The sequence below is a fragment of the Pavona decussata genome, unplaced genomic scaffold (genome assembly GCF_977016875.1).
Source record: "Pavona decussata unplaced genomic scaffold, jaPavDecu1.1 SCAFFOLD_87, whole genome shotgun sequence".
Classification (NCBI taxonomy): domain Eukaryota; kingdom Metazoa; phylum Cnidaria; class Anthozoa; order Scleractinia; family Agariciidae; genus Pavona; species Pavona decussata.
Window position 1 is genome coordinate 880,001 of NW_028145504.1, and position 24,040 is coordinate 904,040.

At 40.4% G+C, this 24,040-nt stretch overlaps 3 protein-coding genes and 1 non-coding gene across 4 annotated transcripts in view; all 4 read right to left on the reverse strand.

Moving 5' to 3' along the window:
- The window catches only part of LOC146474654 (microfibril-associated glycoprotein 4-like), a 3,108-nt gene extending 1,979 nt beyond the window's left edge, over positions 1 to 1,129 (reverse strand). Inside the window, exons 1-2 of the mRNA XM_085116413.1 lie at positions 751 to 1,129; positions 1 to 83 (exon numbers count right to left, since the gene is read on the reverse strand). The exon at positions 1 to 83 is cut by the window's left edge and continues 307 nt beyond it. Of these exons, the coding sequence (XP_084972539.1) occupies positions 1 to 83; positions 751 to 1,000 (333 nt within the window). The 5' untranslated portion in view covers positions 1,001 to 1,129. The remainder of the gene's footprint in view (positions 84 to 750) is intronic.
- Positions 1,130 to 3,544: 2,415 nt separating this feature from the next.
- On the reverse strand, positions 3,545 to 9,726 carry LOC146474655 (uncharacterized). Its single transcript, XM_085116430.1, has 4 exons — positions 9,431 to 9,726; positions 6,128 to 6,232; positions 4,881 to 4,956; positions 3,545 to 4,072 (listed from the first exon to the last, which is right to left on the reverse strand). Exons 1-4 carry the CDS (start codon positions 9,677 to 9,679, stop codon positions 3,981 to 3,983), a joined length of 522 nt encoding a protein of 173 aa, XP_084972556.1. The 5' UTR covers positions 9,680 to 9,726; the 3' UTR covers positions 3,545 to 3,980.
- Positions 9,727 to 10,659: 933 nt separating this feature from the next.
- Positions 10,660 to 21,830, reverse strand: LOC146474656 (methanethiol oxidase-like). The gene is made up of 11 exons (XM_085116407.1): positions 21,355 to 21,830; positions 18,932 to 19,095; positions 18,513 to 18,583; positions 17,045 to 17,159; positions 15,961 to 16,078; positions 14,741 to 14,923; positions 14,160 to 14,338; positions 13,183 to 13,261; positions 12,929 to 13,050; positions 11,943 to 12,154; positions 10,660 to 11,417 (listed from the first exon to the last, which is right to left on the reverse strand). The coding sequence occupies exons 1-11, from the start codon at positions 21,362 to 21,364 to the stop codon at positions 11,255 to 11,257; spliced, it is 1,416 nt and encodes a 471-aa protein (XP_084972533.1). The 5' UTR covers positions 21,365 to 21,830; the 3' UTR covers positions 10,660 to 11,254.
- Trnal-uaa (transfer RNA leucine (anticodon UAA)) lies at positions 12,355 to 12,430 on the reverse strand. The gene has a single exon. It is a non-coding gene; the product is annotated as a tRNA-Leu (tRNA).
- Positions 21,831 to 24,040: the final 2,210 nt, after the last annotated feature.

Genomic DNA, 24,040 nt, shown 5'->3' on the forward strand with positions numbered 1-24,040 from the left:
TGCTTGTCCATCAGGGTGAATGGTGTACACGCCACTGGTTGTATGGCCACAGTTGTAAAGATCAGCACAGTCTTTTTGATTTACTAATAACAAAAGGAGTAAAACAGCCCCGGTGAAACACTAGCGTTAGTTTTTCAATATGTAAATGACCTTTTTAAACACGTTTTTACTGACCGCCTAAAGCTCAGGAGATAAGGGTTGGGTCAAAGAAGGGTAATATGATCTTTGAGAGTCTGGTGAAGTTCCGCTTTGAACTTGCTTGTGTGCGTACGTGCAGGACTAGTTGCATCGTCATTGCTGTACAATTGTAAAATGAAGCTAACTTGGAGTCACATCATTCCCGCCCTCCTGACATTCAGCATCCATGACCATACGGCTCCCAAAAGCAGCGCCCCCACCCTCTTCAGTCCATACATCACACACACACCGACACACACTTCGTACAACAAGACTTTTACAGCTTTTTCCGAGATCGAAAAACTGCAAAATATAACTTTCATTTTGATAGGTATCGCAAAAAAGCACTGACTGTGTGAAGTACTGCCTATTTACCATCATGGCGATTCATCCACGTCACAATTAAACTCTAGAAATTGCACAACAAGTTGAATCTGATAGAGTTACCATTGGGTCACTAAGAGGAGCAACGCTAACTAACCCTGTTCATGCGTATTCTGTTGTTTCTGTGATCATCATATTGCTTTTTTCCAACAGAAATGAAATTCATACATATGACTACCCGTGTCCTACCTGTTGAACAGTTGGCTTGCGCTCCAAGAAGCAGATCGATTTTCCCCTCGAGGTTTTTATTTTGCTGTGAAATCTCCTCCATTTTTCTATCCATTGCATTTTGTTTGCTAACCAGTGTTTTCAGAAGTTTACAAAAGGCACAGTTATAATCGGTTGTCTGCTGTGATAATGCTGCTCCATGAACGAACACCTCGGCAAGAGTAAGGACAAGAGAAAGAAAAAGAATTCCCTTTAAAATCTGCCCCGGCATAATCAGTTACTGAGACCAGCTTGCAACGGCTCCTTGTGATTGAAACTGATTTCAGCTGCGATTTTATAAAGCGTTAAGGCCTAACGGCTTGTATTTATACAGCTTACGGTGCTTACGGTGCGACATGTCCTGAATCACTGAAAAACGCTAAAACGGAACAGTATTAAAGTGCCCCTAACCCTTCAATTTGTTTTCTTTTGGTAGATTTCCATATCTTTCAAGAACTCATTTTCGAAAAAAATTTTGAGAAATATTGAGTTCTTTTTTTTTCTACGAGCGCTAGAAGTGAAGGCAGTCTTGTCGATATTTTCACCTATCGTTCGCATTAGTCCCCCACTCGGCCAAATGTGGAGCGTGACGTAAGAAAAGGACATCGTGCAAAAATATCCGAAGATTCGCGGTAATGCTTCAATTGTAAACAGAGAAAATGGTTGGAAAATGTGTGGTTTTTGGATGCAGCAACTCTCGAAATGTAGAGAAAGGAATCAGCATGCATAAGATTCCTTCTGAATCCTTCTGGTGTCCTTTTCTTACGTCACAGCTAAGAAAGTGTCAAATATCGGACGCTTCTCATTGGCTCGTTCCTAATGAGCCCACGAGAGAAAAATTTGTCCAGCGGGGCTTAAAGGGCGCAAAAATTTAAAAATTTCAGTAACTTTTAGCGCTCGTAAAATAAAAAGGATTCAATATTTCTCAAAATTTTTTTCGAAAATGAGTTCTTGAAAGATATGGAAATCTACCACGAGAAAACAAATTGAAGGGTTAGGGGCACTTTAACATTTACGTCACGGTTGTATTTTGTCTTAGCACGTATTAGCTCAGTTGGTAACCTGAGCTAATGTTTCAGACGTAGGTCATCGAAACGCTTTGACACTCCTTCTCCCGATCCCAAAGTCCTTTTTTGACACCCGTGGCAAACTGATGACTCGTGGCAGAGGAGGCCTTTGCAAAAATCAGGCGTAGAGGAGGGGGAAGCGGGGCGAAAACAAGTGAGGGAAGAAAGAGGGCCCCCGATCGATTACACCTGCTACGTAGGGCTAGAAATCGAGCCTCGAACATGTGTTTTGAATATCGCTATCCGGCTCCCGACGTTTCGAACGTTTCAGTACTACCCAGGAAGCGGGGTGGTGTATTCTGGCTTAAAAATGAAGTTGGGGAAGGGTGCAAATGAACCCGTAATTCAGTATCCCCACCCACCCAGCCCCAAAATATAAAAACCCCTGGAGGCCAAGACAAGAGACAAACTAAACCAAACAAAGGCAAACAAACAAACAAAAAACTATCACACCTATTTCTTATCCGACCAAACATTAACAGAAATAATGCTATCTCTGGCTGTATTTATTCACCTTAGGCTACAAGTATTGCAGACTTCAGAACTGTCCCTGTTGTTTACTAGTGACCGTGAACGCGTGAGTAGAAATTCTGGAGCGATCGTGGAAATAGTCTGCGAACGCTGGCGTATTTCCGGCTGTCGCTTCTCTCCGCCAGAAATACGTCTGTGTTAGGCTAGAAATGGCGAGTGACATAAACGGCATATTGCGTGCTTGCGTGCGGCATTACATACTGAGGAAGTTCACGCTTTCCTTCAAAGTTAATTTCAAAGAAAAAGCTGCTCCATCTAGTTTTACAATTACTGTCAAAATTTCCGCGCGCTGATTGGCTCATAGCTATTTTCTGTAAGAGTACAGACAATAAAAATAAGGCCAGATGTGACACGCGCGCTTTCTCAGCGGAAAACAAAGCCAATTCCGCTCATAATTTTGCCATGTTATTGTAAAACAAATGACACCATAAAATGTTCAAAACTTGGCAGTGAAACCACTCGCCTGCGGCTCGTGGTTTCCACTTGAGTTTTGAACATTTTAAAATATATAAATACAAGGGTGCGCTCAGAATCAACGCACAAAAGATTCAAGCAAGTAGGTGCCAGTGGGCATTCACTGCTGACTTGAAGCACTCCATTTATCCCAATTCACTCTATAATAATACAAGTTGGTAAATTGCACTAACCGATGATGGTCCTCGGTCAAAAACTATACTTGTAGTCATCGCATGATTCTTGGATGGGAATCAATTTTTGAGAGCATGAGAGTGGCGGGTTCGTAGGAAATCTTTCTGCTGATCATGAGTTCAGGGATGGTTACCACTGCCTGGTTGTTTAGCCCTTTGTAAAGAAGGCAATCCTTGCCACCCGTCCTCTGTCCTGTAGGTCTACCAGTTAAGATGTGAAGATGGTTTCATGCCCGGGTAACACAGCCTTCCTACCTGCAGTAAGTCCTCCTAGCAAAAAAGCGGCGCGTCTCTAAGTAATTCACAGTCTACAAGGTTTAACAGATAGTAATACATCCAGCTTTCTTAATCTAATCCATAGAACTATATTGCGATAAACTGACTTTTGCAGTTTAACCCCCCCCCCCCCCCCAAAAAAAAAAAAGGTCTGACAGAACTTTAAACTTGGGTACTACTACTTGGTTATTGTTCTTAACGGCACAATTAAAAATAAGTTTCAAACTGCTTTCCATGAAACAAATGAGTCAGAGATTTGACTGTATATATGCACATTTATTTTAAATATTTATTGAAAAAAGTACAGTACTTTCACATGGGATCATAATGCGATACATTTCCAATGTTGATCATGTTAATTTTGCCCCTGGTTTTCTGTGGATGGTACCACCTGGATTTCAACATCAAGTTTAAATTTATGTGAGAATGTGTAGTTCCAGAAAATTCTGGTGGGAGGAGGGGTGAATGGTTAGATTAGTTTCCAGAGAGTCAACTTTTCCAGAGGGGGTGGGGCGTATTTTCTATTTAACAAATTTTCGAAAGGGTGCCAGGGGGTTAAAACACTACCTCAAAAAATGGAAAATCCTGGGGGGTGGGGGTATGGAAATTTTCTGGAACCACACAATACAAAAAATCTTGCTGTTCACTTTGTGTCTAAAACAAAGGCTTCAGTGTCTGTACATCTGGTGACTCAACCAGGAGGCCAGGACATCTGCCGTCCACCAAGAATGTGAATATGAAGGTGATACACTGATTGGGCCCCATCCCGTCCATTATTAATAACTGAAATACAACACAAAACGTCAGCTCTAAAAAAGGCTTTTTGAGAATAGAGGGCCTGCTATGTCAGGATGCAGCAGGAAGTCCTCCTCCTTGAAATTTGTGATAGGGTGTGCAAAACCTAAACATAATTCAGGCCAGAGGTTCCACCTCTTACCCTTTGACAACAAAACTTCCTAATGTGATAACAAGTCTGTATGCTCTACTTTGGCTTACAGACTTGTTATCAAAATGGAACTTGCTTAACTTTAAACAAAGGAAGGAAACCATTTCAAGCATAACTTAACACTTAACAGTTGGTTCAAAGTTTAGGATAAAGTCATAAGCTTGTTGGGCAAACTTAGTCCCTTAAAGTGTAAAATCTAACTACATTTTTTTTTTTTTGCTGAATGAAAACTCTTAATTGTCCTGATTACTTGTGCAAAAATATTTCGTTTATAGCATTTTTTTTAGAATATGTATGGCCTGTGAAAGTTTCAAATTTTCATGGTTGTTTGGTTTACCACCGCACAAGAATCAAGAATGGATCTTAGTTTTACTGTGAGGTCACCAAAGGACCAGACTGTACTACACGTAAAACTTGAACAAATTCAAAGAAATTTGGAGAATTTTTCCAAGGCCAAATCATCACTTACATTCCTTTTCTACCAAACCCTTTAATTTTTTCCCTGTGGCTAGATTTTTCAACATAATTGGGGTTAAGTCCACATGATGGGACAAGTCTCTGAGATTAGTCCCTTGCAAAAAAGTAAGTAATTAGAACAGAATGTCTATATTGAAACAAACACAACACGGTCTGTGCAGCTCTTACCAAGCCTATATCCACTGTCATTCAGGTTTTCCTTCTCAGCAACAGTCTTTGCCACCCATAACAAATGGCCCAGAAGCTGAAATTATGGAAAAGAAACAAACAATACATACAAGATTGTAGCCTCACAATTTAACCAAGAAAAACAACATGTTTGATTTTACAAAACATGTTTCAATGTTAAGTTATCGTAGTGATCACCTTCAGTTGTAACTGAGAAAACTCTACCTTCAATTCTTTATCATTATCATTATCATTATCATTATTTATTATTATTATTTATTATTATTATTTATTATTATCATTATCATTATCATTATCATTATTATTTATTATTATTATTATTGTTATTATTATTATTATTATTATTATTATTATTATTATTATTATTATTATTATTATATAACTATTATTATTCTCTTGCCAAGAATGGAAAATGATTGTTTAATGATCACAAAATGGCTTGTAAAATAAAACATGTCTCTTTCTTAAAAAAAAAAGGAAAAATAAATAAATAAATGTCTCTTTCTTTATGAAATTTTAGCCATATGTTCTGCTTGTGTCAATAATAATTAATAATCATCATCAGCGTCATCATCATATCATCACCTTTGTTACCCTTGGTCAGAGTTTATAACACACTTGATGCTATAAAGATGACAAACAAATAATTCAAATTGAAGATGACAAAAAATCCAACTACTAAAAGGCAGACCAGCTGGCTATTTACAAGCATGGCCAAGGAGTTGAACTCAGGACTACCGTGAAACAACCCCAGTTAGTGGTCAGAGTGAGACAGAGTGGAGCATGTTTTACTGCAGCGACCATAATAATATTATGGCAACAACTGACTGACTGCAAAAATACAGAAACCAACAAAGTGGATTGCACAAATGCACAAACGTAACCTTTTGACCCTGTTGAGCCAAAGGTTATTGTTTTTTTAGAGGTCCGCTTTAGTGATTGACAGCAGTGAAAAGCGCAACAGTTGGTTGAATCTTGAATTTCAGAGTCTGCATGTTATTGAAAAGCACAGTATGCGATAGTAATTCTACTGTTGTGGAGGTTTGTGACTTTCATGCAGTTTGTTCAATAACCGTGTCTCCAACAAGGCCCTCTCTGTTTCAGAAGTACAGATTAACACTAATAAGATTAATATTCACTTATTAAAGTACAGTTGGGTGTCCATAGGAGATGCAGTCAGGCTTCACGCTAAAAGGTCAACTGTAACACAACACAAGTACACTTACAGGGATGTCCTCTTCAGTACTTGCAGCCAACTGTGTTATGGCCTTCCGTGGAATCACCAAAATGTGTTTTGGTGCTACAGGATTAACATCCCGAAAAGCAAGTGCCTGTAAAACAAGAAATTTTATCTTGTCAATATGCGCAGCCTTAAGCTTGTTGTGACATAAGTTTTCTGCATATTGTTGTCATGTTTAGTTTGGTCATCTGATCAGCAAAATATGTTTGATAAACCTTTTTACCCCTCTTTAGAATAGGCTCATGCTCCAGAGAAACACCCATATTAACACATGGGTACAATAATTATTATTTAACTAGTTCAACTGGACTTCAGGGCACAAGTTTTTATAGGGCACATAGCTTTCCATTTAACAAAAAAAATATAGTTAATGACAAGTACAAGAAGTTGCTCCACAAAATTTCCATACCCCTACCACAGTTCTATGATTTTTGCTTTGGATCACCCCCCCCCCCCCCCCCTCCCTCCTTTCTTACCAGACTGGAAATTCCAATTCAGTTTGAAAAGACACCTTCCACTTTAAAATCTTTGGCATTTGAAGGGTTTTATGCAAAACTATTGTAAGTGACAATTTTGCCCGTTTTTTTAAATGTCATCCAAATGAGCTGAATTTTTGCATGTGGCCTTTGATTAAATAGAAAAAACATTGCCCCGTATTTTTTTTCCGCAAATTTCTGCTTCATTTTGAAGAAAAACCTTAACCAAAAAACGCGTCGGCGTTCTTTGCATTCTTTTTTTCAAAGTGGAAACAAAAGATAATAACCGATTAAGTTCTTTGTTTCGTAAAATCAATGGAGGGGGAAATTTGAAGTTCGATATGAATGACAATGGTATTATAAACCTTTATTGCAATGACGTGAACTAGGCCACTACCTTGGATCCTCATCCTCTTAACTCTCAGACTTTATGAGAACTCTCTATACAACACAATTAAGTGTGTTAGGAAAAGGGGAAAACATTTTAGAAGTTTTAGGTGTCACTTTTGTACTGTACTGTACATTTGATCATATACAAATGTTATTTGCATATTAGCAATATTAAATATTATTATATTGATTATTAATTGTCATTATTATTATTATTTTATTAACTTTTAACCCTTTAATCCCTAAGAGTGCCAATTGACACATAATGCCATAACTCTGTCAATATTTGACAGATTTCTATGAATTTTTGACACCAAGATGGTCTTGTGAAGATCTACTCATTACAGTGTCTATGAAGTAAAAAATAACTTCCGCTTATTTGAAAGGCCTTTAAAAGAGAACAATCTTGGCATTTTCTTTTTTTTAATATCTTCTCTTGTTCCAGAGATATTCAAGTCTTGGTTCAAAAATTGATGACGTCACAAATCGTTTCAGTACAAAGACAAATCACAAAATCAAGAATATCTCAGGTTATATTGGGGCGATGCTGCTCAAAATTGGCACCTATAATGTACGCCAGGTAAGAAACAAAATGACGCCCTGTTTGACGTTGCCATGGTATTACTCTCGGCCCCAGTCCCTTTCTGCTTTGAACCAAATATCAGCATTTTTGACAAGATAAGCAGAGGTGGACAGTCCTACTTGAAGTGCATAAAGTGCCCATAATGCCCTATGTCTCCTCGCTAGCTCACTGCGAGTAGACGATCTCTGGTTAAGACAGGAAATGAGAACGTCAATCGAGCATTAAATAGACCCAAAAGCAACATTGTTGCCATGGCAACAGCACAGCAGGGGTCATTTTGTGTGTTATCTGAGGTACCATACTGTTGCCAAGTTTGAGCAGCATCATTCCAATATTTCCCGAGATATTCTTGATTTTGTGATTTGTCTTTGTGCTGAAACGATTTGTGAGGTCAGCAATTTTTGAATTTCTGGAATGAGAGAAGCTATTCAGAAAAATTAAATGCCACTCTTGCTCTTTTTGAAAGGCCTTTCAAGGCAAAAGTTATTTTTAACTTCATAGGCTCTTTAAAAGGATCATGAAAACTTAACCCCCTCCAATATGTGATATGGTTGACCACAGCAACGGCACAAAACATAAGGTTTGGAAATCAAGGACATCGAAGGATTTGCCTGGATAGTTATTAGTGTTATTAGACCTCGCTTGACTTCCATATTGCTATGAATGCATTGACATAATTATGATGAGAGTAAATCAGACATAAATACAAAATTGTTTTGACAAACCAACCTTTACTTCTAGCCACAATTAAATAAATCAGTTAGGTGCAGTGTACTTTCGCAGTTTTGCAGAGGCAAACGCGGGTTTTGGACGAAGTTTTTCGAGCACAAGTAGTTTTGCAATTGCAAAGATCGGCATTTAAACAAAAGAAACTCACACGTAAGTCATTATTTATCACTGTAATGGCAAGGGTAAGCTGACCGATAATTTACATCAGACAGCACATATTAAACGCGAATCAAGCGGGTTAAACTTAACTCATGTGATACACTTTCAACGACAGCACAGTCTGTTTCCATAAGCTTGGCAAAGCGGGCACGTGAAAATGTATCTCCATGCGTGAGAAGGTGTGATTGACAGGACGGATGCAATGGTGGACAAACAATAATACCTCGACTAGTTATATGCAAATTAGTCTCAATCAGACTCTAATGCACTTGTCCCCCAGCTGACATAGTCCCTTTATAAAGCGGGCACCAAGAATTTATCGCCAGAGCTTGGCATTGTTTTTGTGACAGCAAGGAGATGGCTGATTAAAACATTCAAACATGCATTTATGCTGTTATGTCAACGTTAATGTCATTACATTGCTAGTGTGAACCAGGCCTAACAAATCGCAAACTTTATCACCTCCATTCCAACTCCCTCTCCAACACAGTCACACCTACCCAGTATTGCTATCCCAACCCCTTCACAGGCATCCCAGTCAGTGACAAGTTTAATTTCGTGAGCCGTAACATTGAGCCATTCCTTTTATTATTTGCACTCCAAACCCCCCCCCCCCCCCCCCCGCTCCCCACCTCTATTGAAGTCTTTTGTGTCTAACCCTATCAGAAATAACTTTGAAGAGCCCTTCAGAAATTAAGATCAAAGTGCCGACACATTCCCCCTTAGGAAAAAAGAAAGAGTTCAAAGATACCGACATAAATGCCCCCTCAGAAATAACTCTTAAAGAACTCCCTCTCTCTCAGATTTCTCAGGCCCTCAAAAGGGTGGGGGGGGGGGGGGGGGGTGCAGATATTAAATGGAATGGCTCATCGATTTTCTAAACTTAATTGGAAACGATTTAAGGGATTTTGAAGGAATTTTAAACTGTACAGGGCAATATTTGAACTCCAACCTTTTCATCCTCGTATACTATGTCAGCAGGGGCTTCCTTCCGAATAATCTTGCCGAATATGGAGTCATCAGGCTGATACTTTTCCGCAGCTTTTGAGGCAAGTTTAGCTTTCTCAACTTCATCACTGCATTTACCTTCAGTGCAGAACTCGGCTAGAATCAGCTTTGGGGCAACACTGAAAGCTGCAGCCGCTGTTAGAAAGAGTTTGCTAGCGAAAAATGTGTTTCGACGTAGCGCGCAAAGAGCCATATTGGATGGCTTGACAACCTTTGTTGTCCTCGAAGAGCCCTCGGACGAACTTTTACTTCGCCAGCGTACATACACAAAGAAGTGGTAGGTACTTCATATAGAGAATGTGTCTGTGTGTGTGCCTAGTAGACTGGACTCTTGGAACGAATATGGTGGAAATAATTTGGGGACTTTTCTTTTTTAACGCTTCCAGCTCATTTTCCCCCAAACAGCAGCTGAAAGATCGAGCCTACGCGTGTAGTGTAAATTCCTCCTCATTTAAACACCCATAAGCTCCCTCAAAAGAAACAGAAAAGGGAGTTCATTAAGCAGAATAGCTGCATGAGAGGCTATTCAATTGCTTAGACATTACATGTATTCAGTTGTGCAGCTTGCTATCGCCTCAAGTCAGTCCCTGGAAGCTCAGTTACTACAATCTACTCAAGTTACCCCATAATAATTATAGAATATTGCAAACAATTATTGTTTGCAATATTCACTTTCAAATATAAGTTTATTTAATCATTTCTTGTCACATAACTTAGAAATACATCATACATAGAATGTATGAGGCATGAGCAGTAATTAAAAATAAATCTCTTGGCAGGCCGGAAACACAATATGAAGCAGTATTGACCCAAAACGTTTCTTGTGTACATGTTCTCAGTATTATTATTTTATGCCAGTGAATGATGGGCAAGCTCGTGCAAATGACTTATTTTTCTATCTTGAAGTTTTTGCTAAAAGTTTTATAACATAAAGAGAAAAAAGACAGGCCATTTGGTGATTAGCTGGGCTTAGCATCGAGGAAGACCTGCCACGGTTTCCAATGTGCGCGCTTATGACGCAAGAAATTTTGTGCAGTAAGAATGCGCAAACAATTTAATGGAATCACCTTAAAGTTATCTTGACTATTGTCTTTTCTGCAGAACTGAAGTCTTGGCGAAACACCCTCCCCGTGTAGCTTAAGAGATAGGCCAGCAGTGAATGGTCACAGTGAGTGAGCCACATGTTTAATTTATTTTTTCTTTAGATAAAACAACACTGAAATTTGGGATAGATACAAATACAAGGAATCGAAAGGAAATAACAAAAACAATAACAGTACTAAATATTCGAAACTTATATATCACTTTTGGACAAAAAATTAGCCAAAGCGCTTTTTTACAATTTACTACCTAACATCAAATAATGTGAAATACTAATGACTTAACCACAAAATAGCCATTCTAATGCGAGGAAATTTGACAGGGGCTGTTATTTCTGTCTTATGCCCCGTCCACAACAAAGCTAAAACTTTCCTAGAAGCTATTTATTTAAACATGGTTTAAAACTCTTTCCATCGCAGAAATTGCTTATTGAAGTTATTCGACTTCTAATGTACCACAACAAAAGCGCAAACTAGAGTTCACTTTTATTTTGTTAAGCCTGGTTTAGCTAAAAATGTTTAATTGGTATAAATGTTACATTAATTTTCTCAGTTCTTGACATTTTGTTGGGTCCACCACACAGGCTACATAATATATGGATTTTGTGGTTAACTGATAAAATGCAGAGTGTCGGGTTAGCTGGGCCTTAAATGGTCTCGTTGGTGTTTTACAGCCATATATCAGAGGAGCAGTCACCGCCTGGATATCGAACTTCATGAGCTAGGGCTGGGCCATCAGGCTCTTCTCCAAAGTCCACGCAGAAATCAGAATTTAACTTGAGACCACCATTTACTGTATCGACGTCTATTTGAAGTAACATGCTGCCTTTTCTGTAACAAAAGAATATGAGAAAACACAGTATGAGAAATACATGATGAAGGTTTTCTCTGGCGGGAGCATGGTAAGAGAGCCCGCTTCCTACCAATCCTGGCCCGGGTTCGATTCTCGGAGTTGACGTCAAATTTCGATTGAGTTTGTTCTTAGTTCTGATCCCTGCCTCGTGCGTTTTTCTCCGGGTTCTCGGTTTCCTTCCCTCCACAAAAATAAAATGCGAACAGGAAACAGTTGACGAATAGCCACTCTGAGACTGTGCCTCTGAAATTCCAATTAGTTTACTGTATCATGGCATCCGGCCTACTTCATTAGTCATTTTACAAGAAACTTCTTTTCATCCTGTGCCGTAGCTTCAATAGACGCCTTAGGTAATCCTAAATATGTATTGTGTCTCTACTGTCAAGATGAAAAAGAACATATAGCAACCAAAATTCTTTAGAAACCTGAGAGTTTGTATGCATGCTTTCTCGTATGTTCATTAAATTCTTGAGGTTATAGATGCCAGTTTTAGACCTACTTACTTGGAGAGATTAGGGTAGAACTGATTGTCCCACACGCTGAACAAAGAGGAAGTGACGTAAAGTCGTTTTCCATCCAAACTGAGTTGAATCATCTGTGGTCCTCCTTCCACGCGCTTTCCCTTCACGTAACACGGCTCAGGCTGTGCGCTCAGTTCAGGATCTCCTGTCACCTTCACTGGTCCATCACTGGCGATACTACCACCAACAAACACCTAACAAATTAAAAATGCACAAAAAGGATAGGCACAAGTTTCCTATGAATCTACACGCCGAATAAGACAAGTTACAGGAAAGACGAAAAGATCTAAGCGAGGGCTTTGGTGAATGGGGTAAACCACGCTTTTTTTAAACGGTAAAGCAGCAATAATTTTAAAAACGAGTAAACGCGTAAAAGCGTACGGTGAAAATATTGTTCGCCAGCGAGGACTTGAACCTCGGTCTCTTGCATTTAAGGCAAACGTGATAACCGCTACACCACACTGAGGCGAACACATCTTATCTCTAAAACTGTGCGTGGATTAGTACCCAGTTTTATTATATCTCTCAGTTAGTACGCGCCATGTGATTGGTCAATTTTTCGGGCTGATTTTCACTGTACGGCCCGCTCACTTTAACTAGTTTCCTTTATGGCGCGCCCGAATAACCTCAGAGGTATAATAAATATGTTACTACGCGCGCAGGCCATAAATCAACGGAAAAAAGCTCGGTCCCTAACTTACAGTACGGAACCAGAAAACAAGGTTAGTAAGAGGTATTTTTTTTTGGATCCCATTGGCCCTTATTAAATGTAAGATCTGTTTTCCTCGCGTAGCCATAAGCCGCACAAAAATACCTTTGAACTCCTTGGCTCTAAGAGGCACTGTTCTTAAAAATCCGCGTTTCTCGGATCGACGATTCTGTGATGCGCAGAACGTATGCGCCGTAACAAAAGCAAGCATCGTCTTTGTTGTTTCGTAAAGATGACGTTTGAGGGCGCTTTAACCTACCTGGCCGACCAGTTTAGGGTTGCTAGTGTCTGTGATATCATACTGCCTAATGTCGCCATGAATCCAGTTACCAAAATACAGATATTTGTCATCCAGGGAGACAAGAATATCTGTTATCAAACCTGAAGAAAAATATGAAGCCACAGTAAGTAATCTTATGATCGCGAGACGGTAAAAATTTGCTTTGTTGATGATTTAGAGTATTTTTTGTATCAACGGAATCAACTGAGTTAGTAGGGTAATATTTCCCTCACTTGGCATCTCGGGTAAAGCCCAGCCTTCCACTTTCTTGCTTGGAACTTTAATCACCGTCTCAGAGCTCCAGGTTTTCTCCTTCAAACAATGAACAGTAATTAATTGAAAATATAACCTTCGTATTAAGGTAGGTTCTTTAACATGCAAGGGGTTATTTTTATTTGTTAAAAAGGATGATATATGAATATATCTTTATATGAATCGAACTTTGCGTCTTTAAGACGCGACAATCAAAAGTCCTTGAGGAGTGCTCGGTAAAACAAAACGAACTCAACAGTTTGCAATATAAACTAAACTTCACTTAGACGAAAGTACTGATTTAAAATATGGACAAATATTTTGATTCTTCAAGAGGTATTTCGATAGGAAGTTAATTAGTTACCTCCGTTCGTTGTCGTCATCACCATCATCAACAATAAGTTGTTTTATTTTTCATTGGATTTTGATATGAAAGACAGTTGAAGGGTTGACGGTCAGCGAAAATGAAATTGCTTTTCTCGAACTTTAAATTAACAAGTTTGTGGGGGTTGCTTTCTATGGTTTTTTTTTGAAAGTTTCTATAGTTAATCTCAAAAGTTCAACTGAATAACACATGAACCAAGCAGCACTAGTGGATGCACTGGAATGCGCGTATTCCGGAATCAGAATAAGCGGAATAGCGGTTAGATTTTCTTTCTTTAAGTAAATTTACGAAGGCATTCCTGCACACTTTTGCTGACACATGATAATTTAAGAGCGATATGGTACTCCAGTAACTCCAAAAATCTCTTATGAGAAATTTCTTATCGTCATTGTAGGTATTCCTATTCCGGAATAGGGTCAATCGAACGCACCCTCATATGTCTTTATTATTTGTTACAACCGATTACTTTCCTGTGACGTTAAATTTTCGCAAGAAATCCGTTGCTCTTTTGGTGCGTGAAACAAAATTTCAAACAAGATCCGTTCACCTTCCCAATCCAGTGCGCAGGATTACCTCATTCTTGAAGAATCTCACAATAGTGCTTCCCAGTGCACATCCCACAAATCCTTGCGTCTGGTCAGGATCGTGCAAGAATCTTATCTCCAGGGGAATGGTGCCAACTCCCAAGTCAATTGTTTGTTGTATGGTTCGTTCGGTCCAGTCCCACACGTTCAGACGAGAACCGTATTTCCCTGAAGACACGTGCAAACGAAAAAGTAACTTCCAATCAGTTAACTAACTCTCTTGTGTTCTTTTATGTGATTCGCTCGCTAACTTTCCTTTAACGTTTTGCGATGGAATAGTTACACGCCAAACAAAGTGAAAAAATCATCTGATCGCAAGTTTATATAAAAGGACTACTCGAGTCATCACAAAAATAACAACATAGAAGTATGGAATAATATTCTGTGAATGAACTATGTTTCAAAGTGGAATCACCGCCTCTACAAAAGTTGGCCGAGAGGGAAGGGTGGGTGGGTTGGTGTATATTTTTATCTTGTAATCATCTGTTGTAATACTTTCTTTCTATGTTAATGTTGTGAAATAAATGAACCATTGAACCATTGGGAGGGGAGGGGGCTCATGCTTCTTACCTGATACCACGTCCTCTACTTTAAATCCATTGGTGAAGGCACTTGGTGCTCCCCACTCAGAGCTGATCATGACATTGTGTCGAGGCTGGTACCAGAAGTCGTATCCCATTGGTGCAGGCTTATTATCCCCTTCCCAGCGTCCTTTGACGTCAAATGTCTTGCCATCAAGAATGACGAAACCTCCTTTTAAAACATAAACAAGTTAATAAAGCGTTTTCTTTTTGATAAGCAAATTAATCACTCTAGCCAATCACATCAAACGACACTGACTAACCAATCAGGAACTCGAAGCAGATTCAAGTAAACTGCGTTAAGCCTGGACACGATTGGTTCTGGTTTTACCACTGATTAGTTGAGAAAGTGGCGAGAGTTGATTTAACCAGCCATGTACGGTAGTAAGACAAAGCCAAATAAAACATGAATTAGTTTTGAAACGGCAAATGTAATTAACGAATAAGGCGTTGATACTTTCTCGGGAAGTGAATGTACCTTATAGAGAAACTCCGCCGGTTACGCAGTGAACCATCAGAGGAAGTGAGTCTCTTGTTTAAGAAAACAAGACAATGACAGAGTTAAAACCAACAAGTTTCAACTCGAAAATCTAACCCGCAAGCCACACATCATGACTTCATCTTCTTTTTAACAATGATTCCACGAGAGGGCGAGAACGAAGCGGGAAGCCCCGAGTTTGCTATAATCATTCCATATTCATCTACTGGGAGCGGAATAACTGTTTTCAGAATAAATACAACCAAGAAAAATTGCTAGATCTTGCTGATTTCATTTTGCAAAAAAGACTAGAAGATGATTTAATTAATGACCGCTATTTGTCGAGCATGGTATAATGGTTCATATCCCATGGCCGCTAAGCCAATCAAAACGCTAGAAATGCGTTATCCAGTGGGTCAGTTTTTAATGATAATTAGTAACCCTCTATTGCAGGAGAATTAAATATTATTTTCAAACATTTATAAGGAGATTAAGAATCTCGTTTAGGACAAACGGCAAACGTAAGATTCGCGTTTATGGTTTCTCGCAGCATATAGATGAGAATAGTCAGTGCAAAATAATTCTGCCTTTGATGCTAACGCAAAACTACTCAATTTTGCTGAGAAACTGAAAACAGCGAGCACCAACTGCAGGGTAAACATGGTCATGTGGTCATTTCTGTCGTTTGCTGTTTGCCGTAAATGTTATTCTAATCCCTCTATTATTGGTACCTTCCCCTTTTCCTTCAGGAGTTCCCATGGCGCTGATCATGATCTCTCCGCTTCCCAGGCAGTGTGACGTGTGTAGGTAACCGAGGCCTGTCTTATTAACCTCCTCTGGTTCAATAATCTAAAGAGGATAAAACCAGTGGCCCTACATGAAGGTACGTGTAAAGACGGTTTATTTTTAAATTGATTCCTCAACGATTCATTCATAGACGCCAAGGCGTATTTACAACACGAATTTACAACTTTAAGTTTCTAATTTGAAGATGCCTTTAGAATGGTTCAGGACCCATCCTCTTTGGGGTGCGTGACTATCAGGTAAGCACGCAATCTGATTGGCTAGGCAAGAGCGGTATAATTTTCGATTGACTTCCTTGGGAGTGTACATGTGTGTAAGGAAAATTGACAGACTCACAAGCCAATTGGTTAGAAATAAACAGTTTAACCGAATGTCTTAGTTGAATTGATCTTTCATTGGGAAAACAAGAACACGGTTCGTTCTCGATTTCCATCGACTTTGATGGTTGTTCGGGGCGAGCCCATACAAACCTTGAGGTTGTTGTCTAATTGTTACATAACAGGAGCTAAATTAGAGACTGTGTGAGCATAGGTCGGTGTATTCCCAATACGGGTTATTTTAATTAATGGTTAATCGATATCCGTCTCAAGTTTTTTCTGGTTTCAGTGCCAATAGTCAGCAGCTATTAATAAGTTCGTTATTAAAACGACTTTCATTTGAGTTCCGTAAAACCAAAGTAGCTACTAACTACTGACCAAATACAACAGATACATGCAACACCATGAACCAATCAAAACTCGTAGCTAATGCAACAATCGGTGCCAAGCGCGGGAAAACGCGTGCGAACAAGTCAGCATTCGGTTTGGGTTTCGCTTCTCATTGGTTAAGAAAGTGGCGTCACTGAGCGTATGCGTTTGAAACTCAACTGAAAACCGCTCTAAACTGTACTTGGGATTACTGAATCGAACGTGACCTTAATGAGACTTTAAAACCCTCATTCCCCTTTCCTGCATAAGGAAATTATCCCCGAAAGCCACACCCGCTCCAAAGTAGAGCGATTTAAAATCATACCTTGTGAATACGTGGTGCTCTGGGGTCGGTCTCTACATCCACTATGTAAATTCTGCTGGAAGTCAGTGCCGGCATAACGAGGCGGTTCCTTTTCTGATTAGGATCTCCATGACAGCTGGAAGAAAGCAAACTCTAGATTTGAGGGTTTGGTTTCGCTTTGTTCTGCCTTGTTCTACAAGGTACTGACCTTTACTTATATGTACTGCATTGCACTGCACTGTACTGCACTGTACTGTACTGTACTGTTCTGTACTGTACTGTACTGTACTGCACTGCACTGCACTGCACTGCACTACACTACACTGCACTGCACTGCACTGCACGGCACTGCGCTGTGCTGTGCTGTGCTGCACTGCACTACACTGCATTGTACTGCACTGCACTGCACTGTACTGCACTGTACTATACTGCACTGCACTGCACTGCACTGTACTGCACTGCACTGCACTGCTGTGCTGTGCTGTGCTGCACTGCACTACACTGCATTGTACTGTACTATACTGCACTGCACTGCACTGTACTGCACTGCACTGCACTGCACTGCACTGCGCTGCGCTGTGCTATGCTGCATTGCGCTGCGCTGCACTGCACTGCTGTGCTTTGCTGTGCTGTGCTGTGCTGTGCTGCACTGAACTCTACTATACTGCACTGCACTGTACTGCACCGAAATGCACTCTACTGCACTGTACTGTACTGTACTGTACTGCACTGCACTCTACTGCACTGTACTGTACTGTACTGTACTGCACTGCACTGCACTGCACTGCTGTGCTTTGCTGTGCTGTGCTGCGCTGCACTGCACTGCACAGCACAGTACTGTACTGTACTGTACTGCACTGCACTGCACTGCACTGCGCTGTGCTGCGCTGTGCTGTGCTGTATTGCGCTACGCTGCACTGCACTGCACTGTACTGTACTGTACTGCACTGCACTGCATTGCATTGCACTGCACTCTACTGCAATGTACTGTACTGTACTGCACTGCATTGCACTGCACTCTACTGCACTGTACTGTACTGTACTGCACTGCACTGTACTGCACTGCACTGCACTGCACTGCACTGTACTGTACTGTACTGCACTGCACTGCATTGCATTGCACTGCACTCTACTGCAATGTACTGTACTGTACTGCACTGTACTGTACTGCACTGCACTGTACTGTACTGTACTGTACTGTACTGTACTGCACTGCACTGCACTGCACTGCACTGCCTTGCACTGCACTCTACTGTACTGTACTGTACTGTACTGTACTGCACTGCACTGCACTTCACTGCACTTCATTACACTGAACTGGCCGCACTGCACTGCAGCATCACAGCACAATTATTGATTTTGTTCGCTCGTTCATTCGCTCTTCCAGTTAACTATAGTTAAATTCATCTGCTTGTTTCTTTATATATTACCTACATTAGGTAGATTAAGTCGATTTGTCTGTTTACTCTTTATTAACTTTAGCACTGACCTACTGCAGGCATTCCAACCGCTGTGGTGCAATTCGTCTCCCAGATAAGGAACTGGCAGGCGATGAATGACCTAATGAAAATATTAATTGAACATCATCAACTAAAATAATCGTTTTATAATTACATCATCTAAACTAATTGTAATTACAAAGTAAGACCATGTTGTTGTTTCTGTTGTTGTTGTGGCGCAGGGGAGGCAGAGGGTGTTCGTGAAGGCCAAGCGCAAAAGTGGAAGAAAGTAGCCTTCTTCTCCCGCCCTCACTGGCGTCCCCGCCTCCCTCGAGACTCCCGTATTCCTCGCTTTCTGTGCTGATGCAGGCATTTATGGTGTTGTATACCGCTTAATTTAATTTTTGCCAAGCTCCGTTAGAAGGTAACGGTTTTGTTTTCTTTGAATGTAGCATTTCCATCGATTTACCTGAGAATACGTAGACGAATCCGGATCTGCATCAACTGTGGCAAGGTAGTCGGGTTTTTCTATCCCCGTATTGCTTCGAATACAGGGCAAGTACAGCAATTTCTCCCTGGGACCTTTCATGGCGTCCAAAGGGGTGGCATATCCCGGACCACATTTGCAAGAATCTACAAAAGCAAGCCGAACAATATTCACAAAAAACAAAACTTGGAAAATTATGACTCACTCTCACACAGCCTGCACATAACGTCTTTTTCTCCAGGCTTTGTTGAGTAGTTATAAAGCAACAGATAACTGAGCCGCTCAAGACATTGTGGGTTTCTATACGCTAAGATATTTAAACGAGAGAAATCGTTCGGATTTGGTGTGGTGTCAGTTCTCGTAGATATTAAACGGACGGTGTCATGGCCAGGGATTTTTCTCTATTTTGGCTCAAATACTTGAGAAAGCAACCTATGAAATTGCTATAAGAATACCGGAACGATATTTCAGGTAAGATTCTCTAAGGAAGAACAAACTACAATCGACATTCAGCAATTATTTTGTCTAAAATACACGAGAAGAACTCATAGTTGAATTGCCTACTTTTTTTCAAGGTACTTCAATCCATTTTCATCCTAGCAGCCCGCATTGAAAGATAATTAATACTATTAAAACTGGATCATTGTATGCAATTTCAGGGTTTTGATTGGCTTAATTAGCAGCCATGGTATATGATCCATTATACCATGCCCGAAAAATAGCGACCACTAAATTCTCTTCTGGTTGTTCTCTTAGAGCGAAATCAGCAAGATCAATCAATATTTCTTGATTGCTTTTAATAAAACAATTAGTCCACTCACGCTTTAGCTTGCCGAAGACACCCGAAGACGCTCTGAGAATTCCCGTATGGTAGCGAAGATGTTCCAACATTTACGGCGAAGACTTGCTAAAGAAAGCCAAGAGAGGTGATTCTCTTGAGAAGGTCCAATAGTTTCAAATGAAACCTCGAGCTACGATTAACACGACTTGTAGCCTCACTTATAGGACTACTTTATGTCGAAATGGAATCGAAATGTTCTTGGATAAAAATGCTGCTGGGTTAAGGAACTGTCCGGAACTATGAGTCAGGTCTGCAAGCTGGAATATGGGGCATCCAGCGAAAGTTTTCTCTCAAATCCTTTGAAGCGCAATTTTAGTCTATCTGAAGTGCCTTTAAAGCTCTATAGGTTCATTTCAGGCCGCGCTATAATGTTTTTATCTGTTCGGTCGTTCTAGGGGAGCTTGAGTCTTTGCAAAATTACTAGGGCATCTTTGTCCATTTCCCGAAAACCTTTGGTCTTATTTCCTTTCCGAAAATCTTAGCTGACCTTTTTTTCAACACCCGAAACGACATTTTTATCAATCCGAAAACACTAGGCCCTAAATTTCCCATATCACGAAAGTTCGAGGTGAAAATTCCCTTTAGAAAGTTGTAGGGGATTAAGGGCCTTCCGAACAGATAATTTACCTAAACGATCCGTTGGGTGCCCTTGTGGAATTTTTGCGTGAGTTTCCAGTGATCCAAGAGCATGAGAATTGGAAGGTATAAATTATATTTTCAACTTGTAGATTTTTATCAAATAAATGTCACTCTTTATATATGCAGCACTAGTCCTAGATCCTAAACTGGAACTCAGCAGTTTGTTATGTCATGGAATAATGCAGCGAGGCCACGTTAAACGTTCCTTTTTCGAGTACATCATTAGTTGCGGTTGGTTCACATTTTGTGGGTTGGCAAATGAGAACCGAATTTTGGGGTCTGTTGTTCCGTCAACTGCTGGCGTGTGGGTTTAAGTGAAGACTAGACGGCGAGCCTCTTTCTTCTCCTGAGTTCTGTAGCGCGCGAGAGCGCGATGTATCATCTAGCGAGCTGCGACTGGCCGTGACAAACGCATGCGCCAGTCCTCTCCCCAGTCCCCCTCGTACACTTTTCTAATCAAGTTGCATAATTTTACCGTCACTTTGCGCGCGTGATGTGAGGAAAAAAGTTCGCCTGCTCGCAGTCTAAGTTGAGACTGCCATGTCGAGGGAATATTGCTATCAGAAGGTCAATTGAATGAGTAGTAGACACAGGCTAGAGGAGAAACAAACTGGAAAGATAAGCCGAGATTCTGTTGACATGCTTGACTAGTGCTAAAAAACACTGAAATTGTGTTTAAACAAAGTACAGCGCTATATTTCAGTTTTTATTTACAGGACCATCATTAGGCGTGCACGTAATGACCGGTGAAAGCGTTTATAGCCAAAAATATGATCCCACGAAATGTATAATCCAGCGACCCTATGCAGATTACTAGCGTGGTACAGTTGAATAGAAACCTCGCTCATTGTATTCCGTCAGTATTAGTATCAGTAAAAATAAGCAAATAATTACATAATAAAAACGCAGGATGATACAAACTTACTTTCAGTCATATCTGGAGCTTGTTTGACTGCCCGGAGATCGATCCGCAGTGCAAAATCCGTAAAACTGAAAACGTTCGTATGCCGTTTTAACACTAGAATGAGCAAGTGGATATTGGTATGCGATTTATAATACAGCTATTGGGTTTCGTCACGGTAGGGCAAATGTCACTAGCTACAGCCCAGTAGGGAGACTCAATAAACACGGATCGAAAGCTCTTACGATAATAAACAAAACGTTTAATTTTGCGAGCTCCATAACCATGGAAACAAGTGCAAAAATAAGTCCGTGTTTTGGGGATCTGAAAAAGCTAGCTGAAATCGAATACAAGCATCATCCAGGGATCATATATAATCACTGGATCACTGTAATATATTCCTTTGTCTTGTTTTTGGTATCAGCTATTGTTTCAGTCCCGATCTCCCCTGCTAAAATCAAAGCAGCCACCTGCTTTCAGATTGTCAGGGGTTATGTAATATGTTCCTTCGAAAAGAACAAAAGAAAACCGAGCTAACTAAATATGTCACCTTGGCATGAGATTCTTCGCAATACAAGTTTCATTCCGATGCCCGGTAAATATTTTGTCTCAATGTCACATGATGATATATATATAAACTGGGTCTTTTGAGATACCTTCATTCCTGTCTTCAGAACGGGGACGAATTTCATGCATTCGGAATGAAATATTATGATTATGCCAAGAGGAAACCACGTGTATTAATCTGTAGAAAGTCTCAGTAAACAAAGACGAAAATTTGTTCTGGGGGAAAGGTCATCCTGAGCTTATCTTTTTTGTGTAATGTGCATTTGCATTTGCCTTACCTTGATAACTCAGATTTCAGGGTTTAAAGTTCTGACAATGTCGGCTGCACGAATGACGAATTATTTGGCGAACTCGAACTGCTAAACCGAATCAGTCTCACAATTACAAGAGACTGGTACCCTTCTACAAATTCTGACCTTCAAATTAAACGCGTGATATGGGTCCAAAGTGCAGTCCAGAGACAGCTCTAGCCACGTGGTTGAATTATTATAATAGACAGAGAAGAAAAAAAAATTTGCGCGGTTTATAAAGGACAGAGCAGAAAATAGGTTTTGCAAACGTCGGTTTACCGACACGGCCCTAACGCTTGTTCAGGGCAATTTATCGCCGGCTGGTTGCAGGGATGATAGAAAATTGACGCAAATTTGCAAGATTTCTTAGAAACTGCTGTTCTAAAGTCGCGCGCCGCTTGTTTACACGTACAATTTTACTGAAGCATGTTACGGCCTTTCGCGAGAAAAATTGCATAAAAATCGCTTGTGTAAACGGCCCTTAAGGCAAACTCAATCCCTACTCTTTTGGTCCCGATTTGGTACAGCAATGGTCAACAATACTTGCTTAATTGAGTTTGACTCAGTTGTGGTGGTCGGTCGGACGGAGGGTGTCAACTCTAAGAAGACTGAGAAGACCTGTTTTAGGAGAACAGGAAAAGCGTTCAGGGAATTTGAAGATGCTGCTGGGAATCGGGAGAATGGACTAATTTACCGGAAAAGTAAAAAGGATTTAGAAACAGTGCAAACAAGATTGACGGACATTAAAAACAATTTTGTTTTAAGGCGCCTTTCAGCTCCTGTTTTGAAAATACATGACCACGTAAAGCAGTATAAATTGTGAAACTCGGGCTATGTTCACACGGGACCGGTTCCAAATGGTTCCGATCTAAAAGTCGTGACGGATAGTCCTCTTGTTTACACGGGACCTGCTCACCGTACCGTCAATCCGTTCCTGATCAGGTCCGATAACTGGACCTCCAAAAAAGCAGGTCCAGTTTTGGAACCGTTTCGGTCCCAAATGGATCTGTCACAATGTAAACACCTGGACCGGTTCTTTTTGGTACTAGCAGTGCAATTAAGCTTGGGAACTAGTTGAATTTATCGTACTTCGTTCAAGAAAAAACACCCTTTCCTTGGTGAAAACGCTCTTATCTCTACCGTTAGGATATTCAACTACTTGTGAGGCATCGGAAATCTCGGAAGGATGCTTTCGTGAAACCTTTTAATGATGTCTTCATATTTCCTTTTAACGGTTCCCCAACCTTTTCCGTTGGAAGCCTGATAGGCTTGTGATCATAATAACTTTTAAGAGAAGAGATAATTCATCGTCCGTCCAGCTGAAGGTTTTATCTCCTCCTCTATCGATTTAGCCTTCTTCGGCGCCATTTTGAAAGCTTTAACGTGTATTCTGCGCATGTTTAACTGGTAGAAACAGCTGCTTTTCTTACTTCGATTCAGTACCGAACCATAACAGACCCGGGTCCCGTGTGGCCTGACTTTGATAAGCGAACGGTGGGGTGTGAACAACCTCGTTCCCAGGGCCTTTTCCCTAGCTTGGGGGTAGGGAAAAGGCCCTGGGAACGAGGTTGATGGTCCGTTCCAGGATAGGGTCGGATCCATTTGGGACCGGTCCCGTGTGAACATAGCCTCGGATTCATGTGTTTTATTTTTCAGTAATTTGGAACATTTTGACGTGATGCCTGGAAATAATGTGTATACAGTTTTTTTCACTTGATGTGGCTTCGGTCAGTGTACTTGGAAATTAAAAATGTAACCTAATTTTCTTCAGTATTCAGTGCCATGTTTACATGGGTGAGGGGGATACTCACGTCAGGGTCTGGTTTCCAAGGTTACAACTTTTACTACAGTCG

What these genes read in the sequence shown, in the direction of transcription:
- LOC146474656 (XM_085116407.1), bottom strand. An exon ending in GGTTGGAATGCCTGCAGTAG is followed by an intron (nt 17,160 to 18,512) that starts GTCAGTGCTAAA and finishes GCTTTCTTCCAG; the next exon opens with CTGTCATGGAGATCCTAATC. An exon ending in ACCCTAAACTGGTCGGCCAG is followed by an intron (nt 12,155 to 12,928) that starts GTAGGTTAAAGC and finishes TTAATTTGTTAG; the next exon opens with GTGTTTGTTGGTGGTAGTAT.
- LOC146474655 (XM_085116430.1), bottom strand. Translation starts at nt 9,679, where the DNA reads ATGGCTCTTTGCGCGCTACGTCGAAACACATTTTTCGCTAGCAAACTC. An exon ending in GTACTGAAGAGGACATCCCT is followed by an intron (nt 4,957 to 6,127) that starts GTAAGTGTACTT and finishes CCATAATTTCAG; the next exon opens with CTTCTGGGCCATTTGTTATG. An exon ending in TGACAGTGGATATAGGCTTG is followed by an intron (nt 4,073 to 4,880) that starts GTAAGAGCTGCA and finishes GTTGTATTTCAG; the next exon opens with TTATTAATAATGGACGGGAT.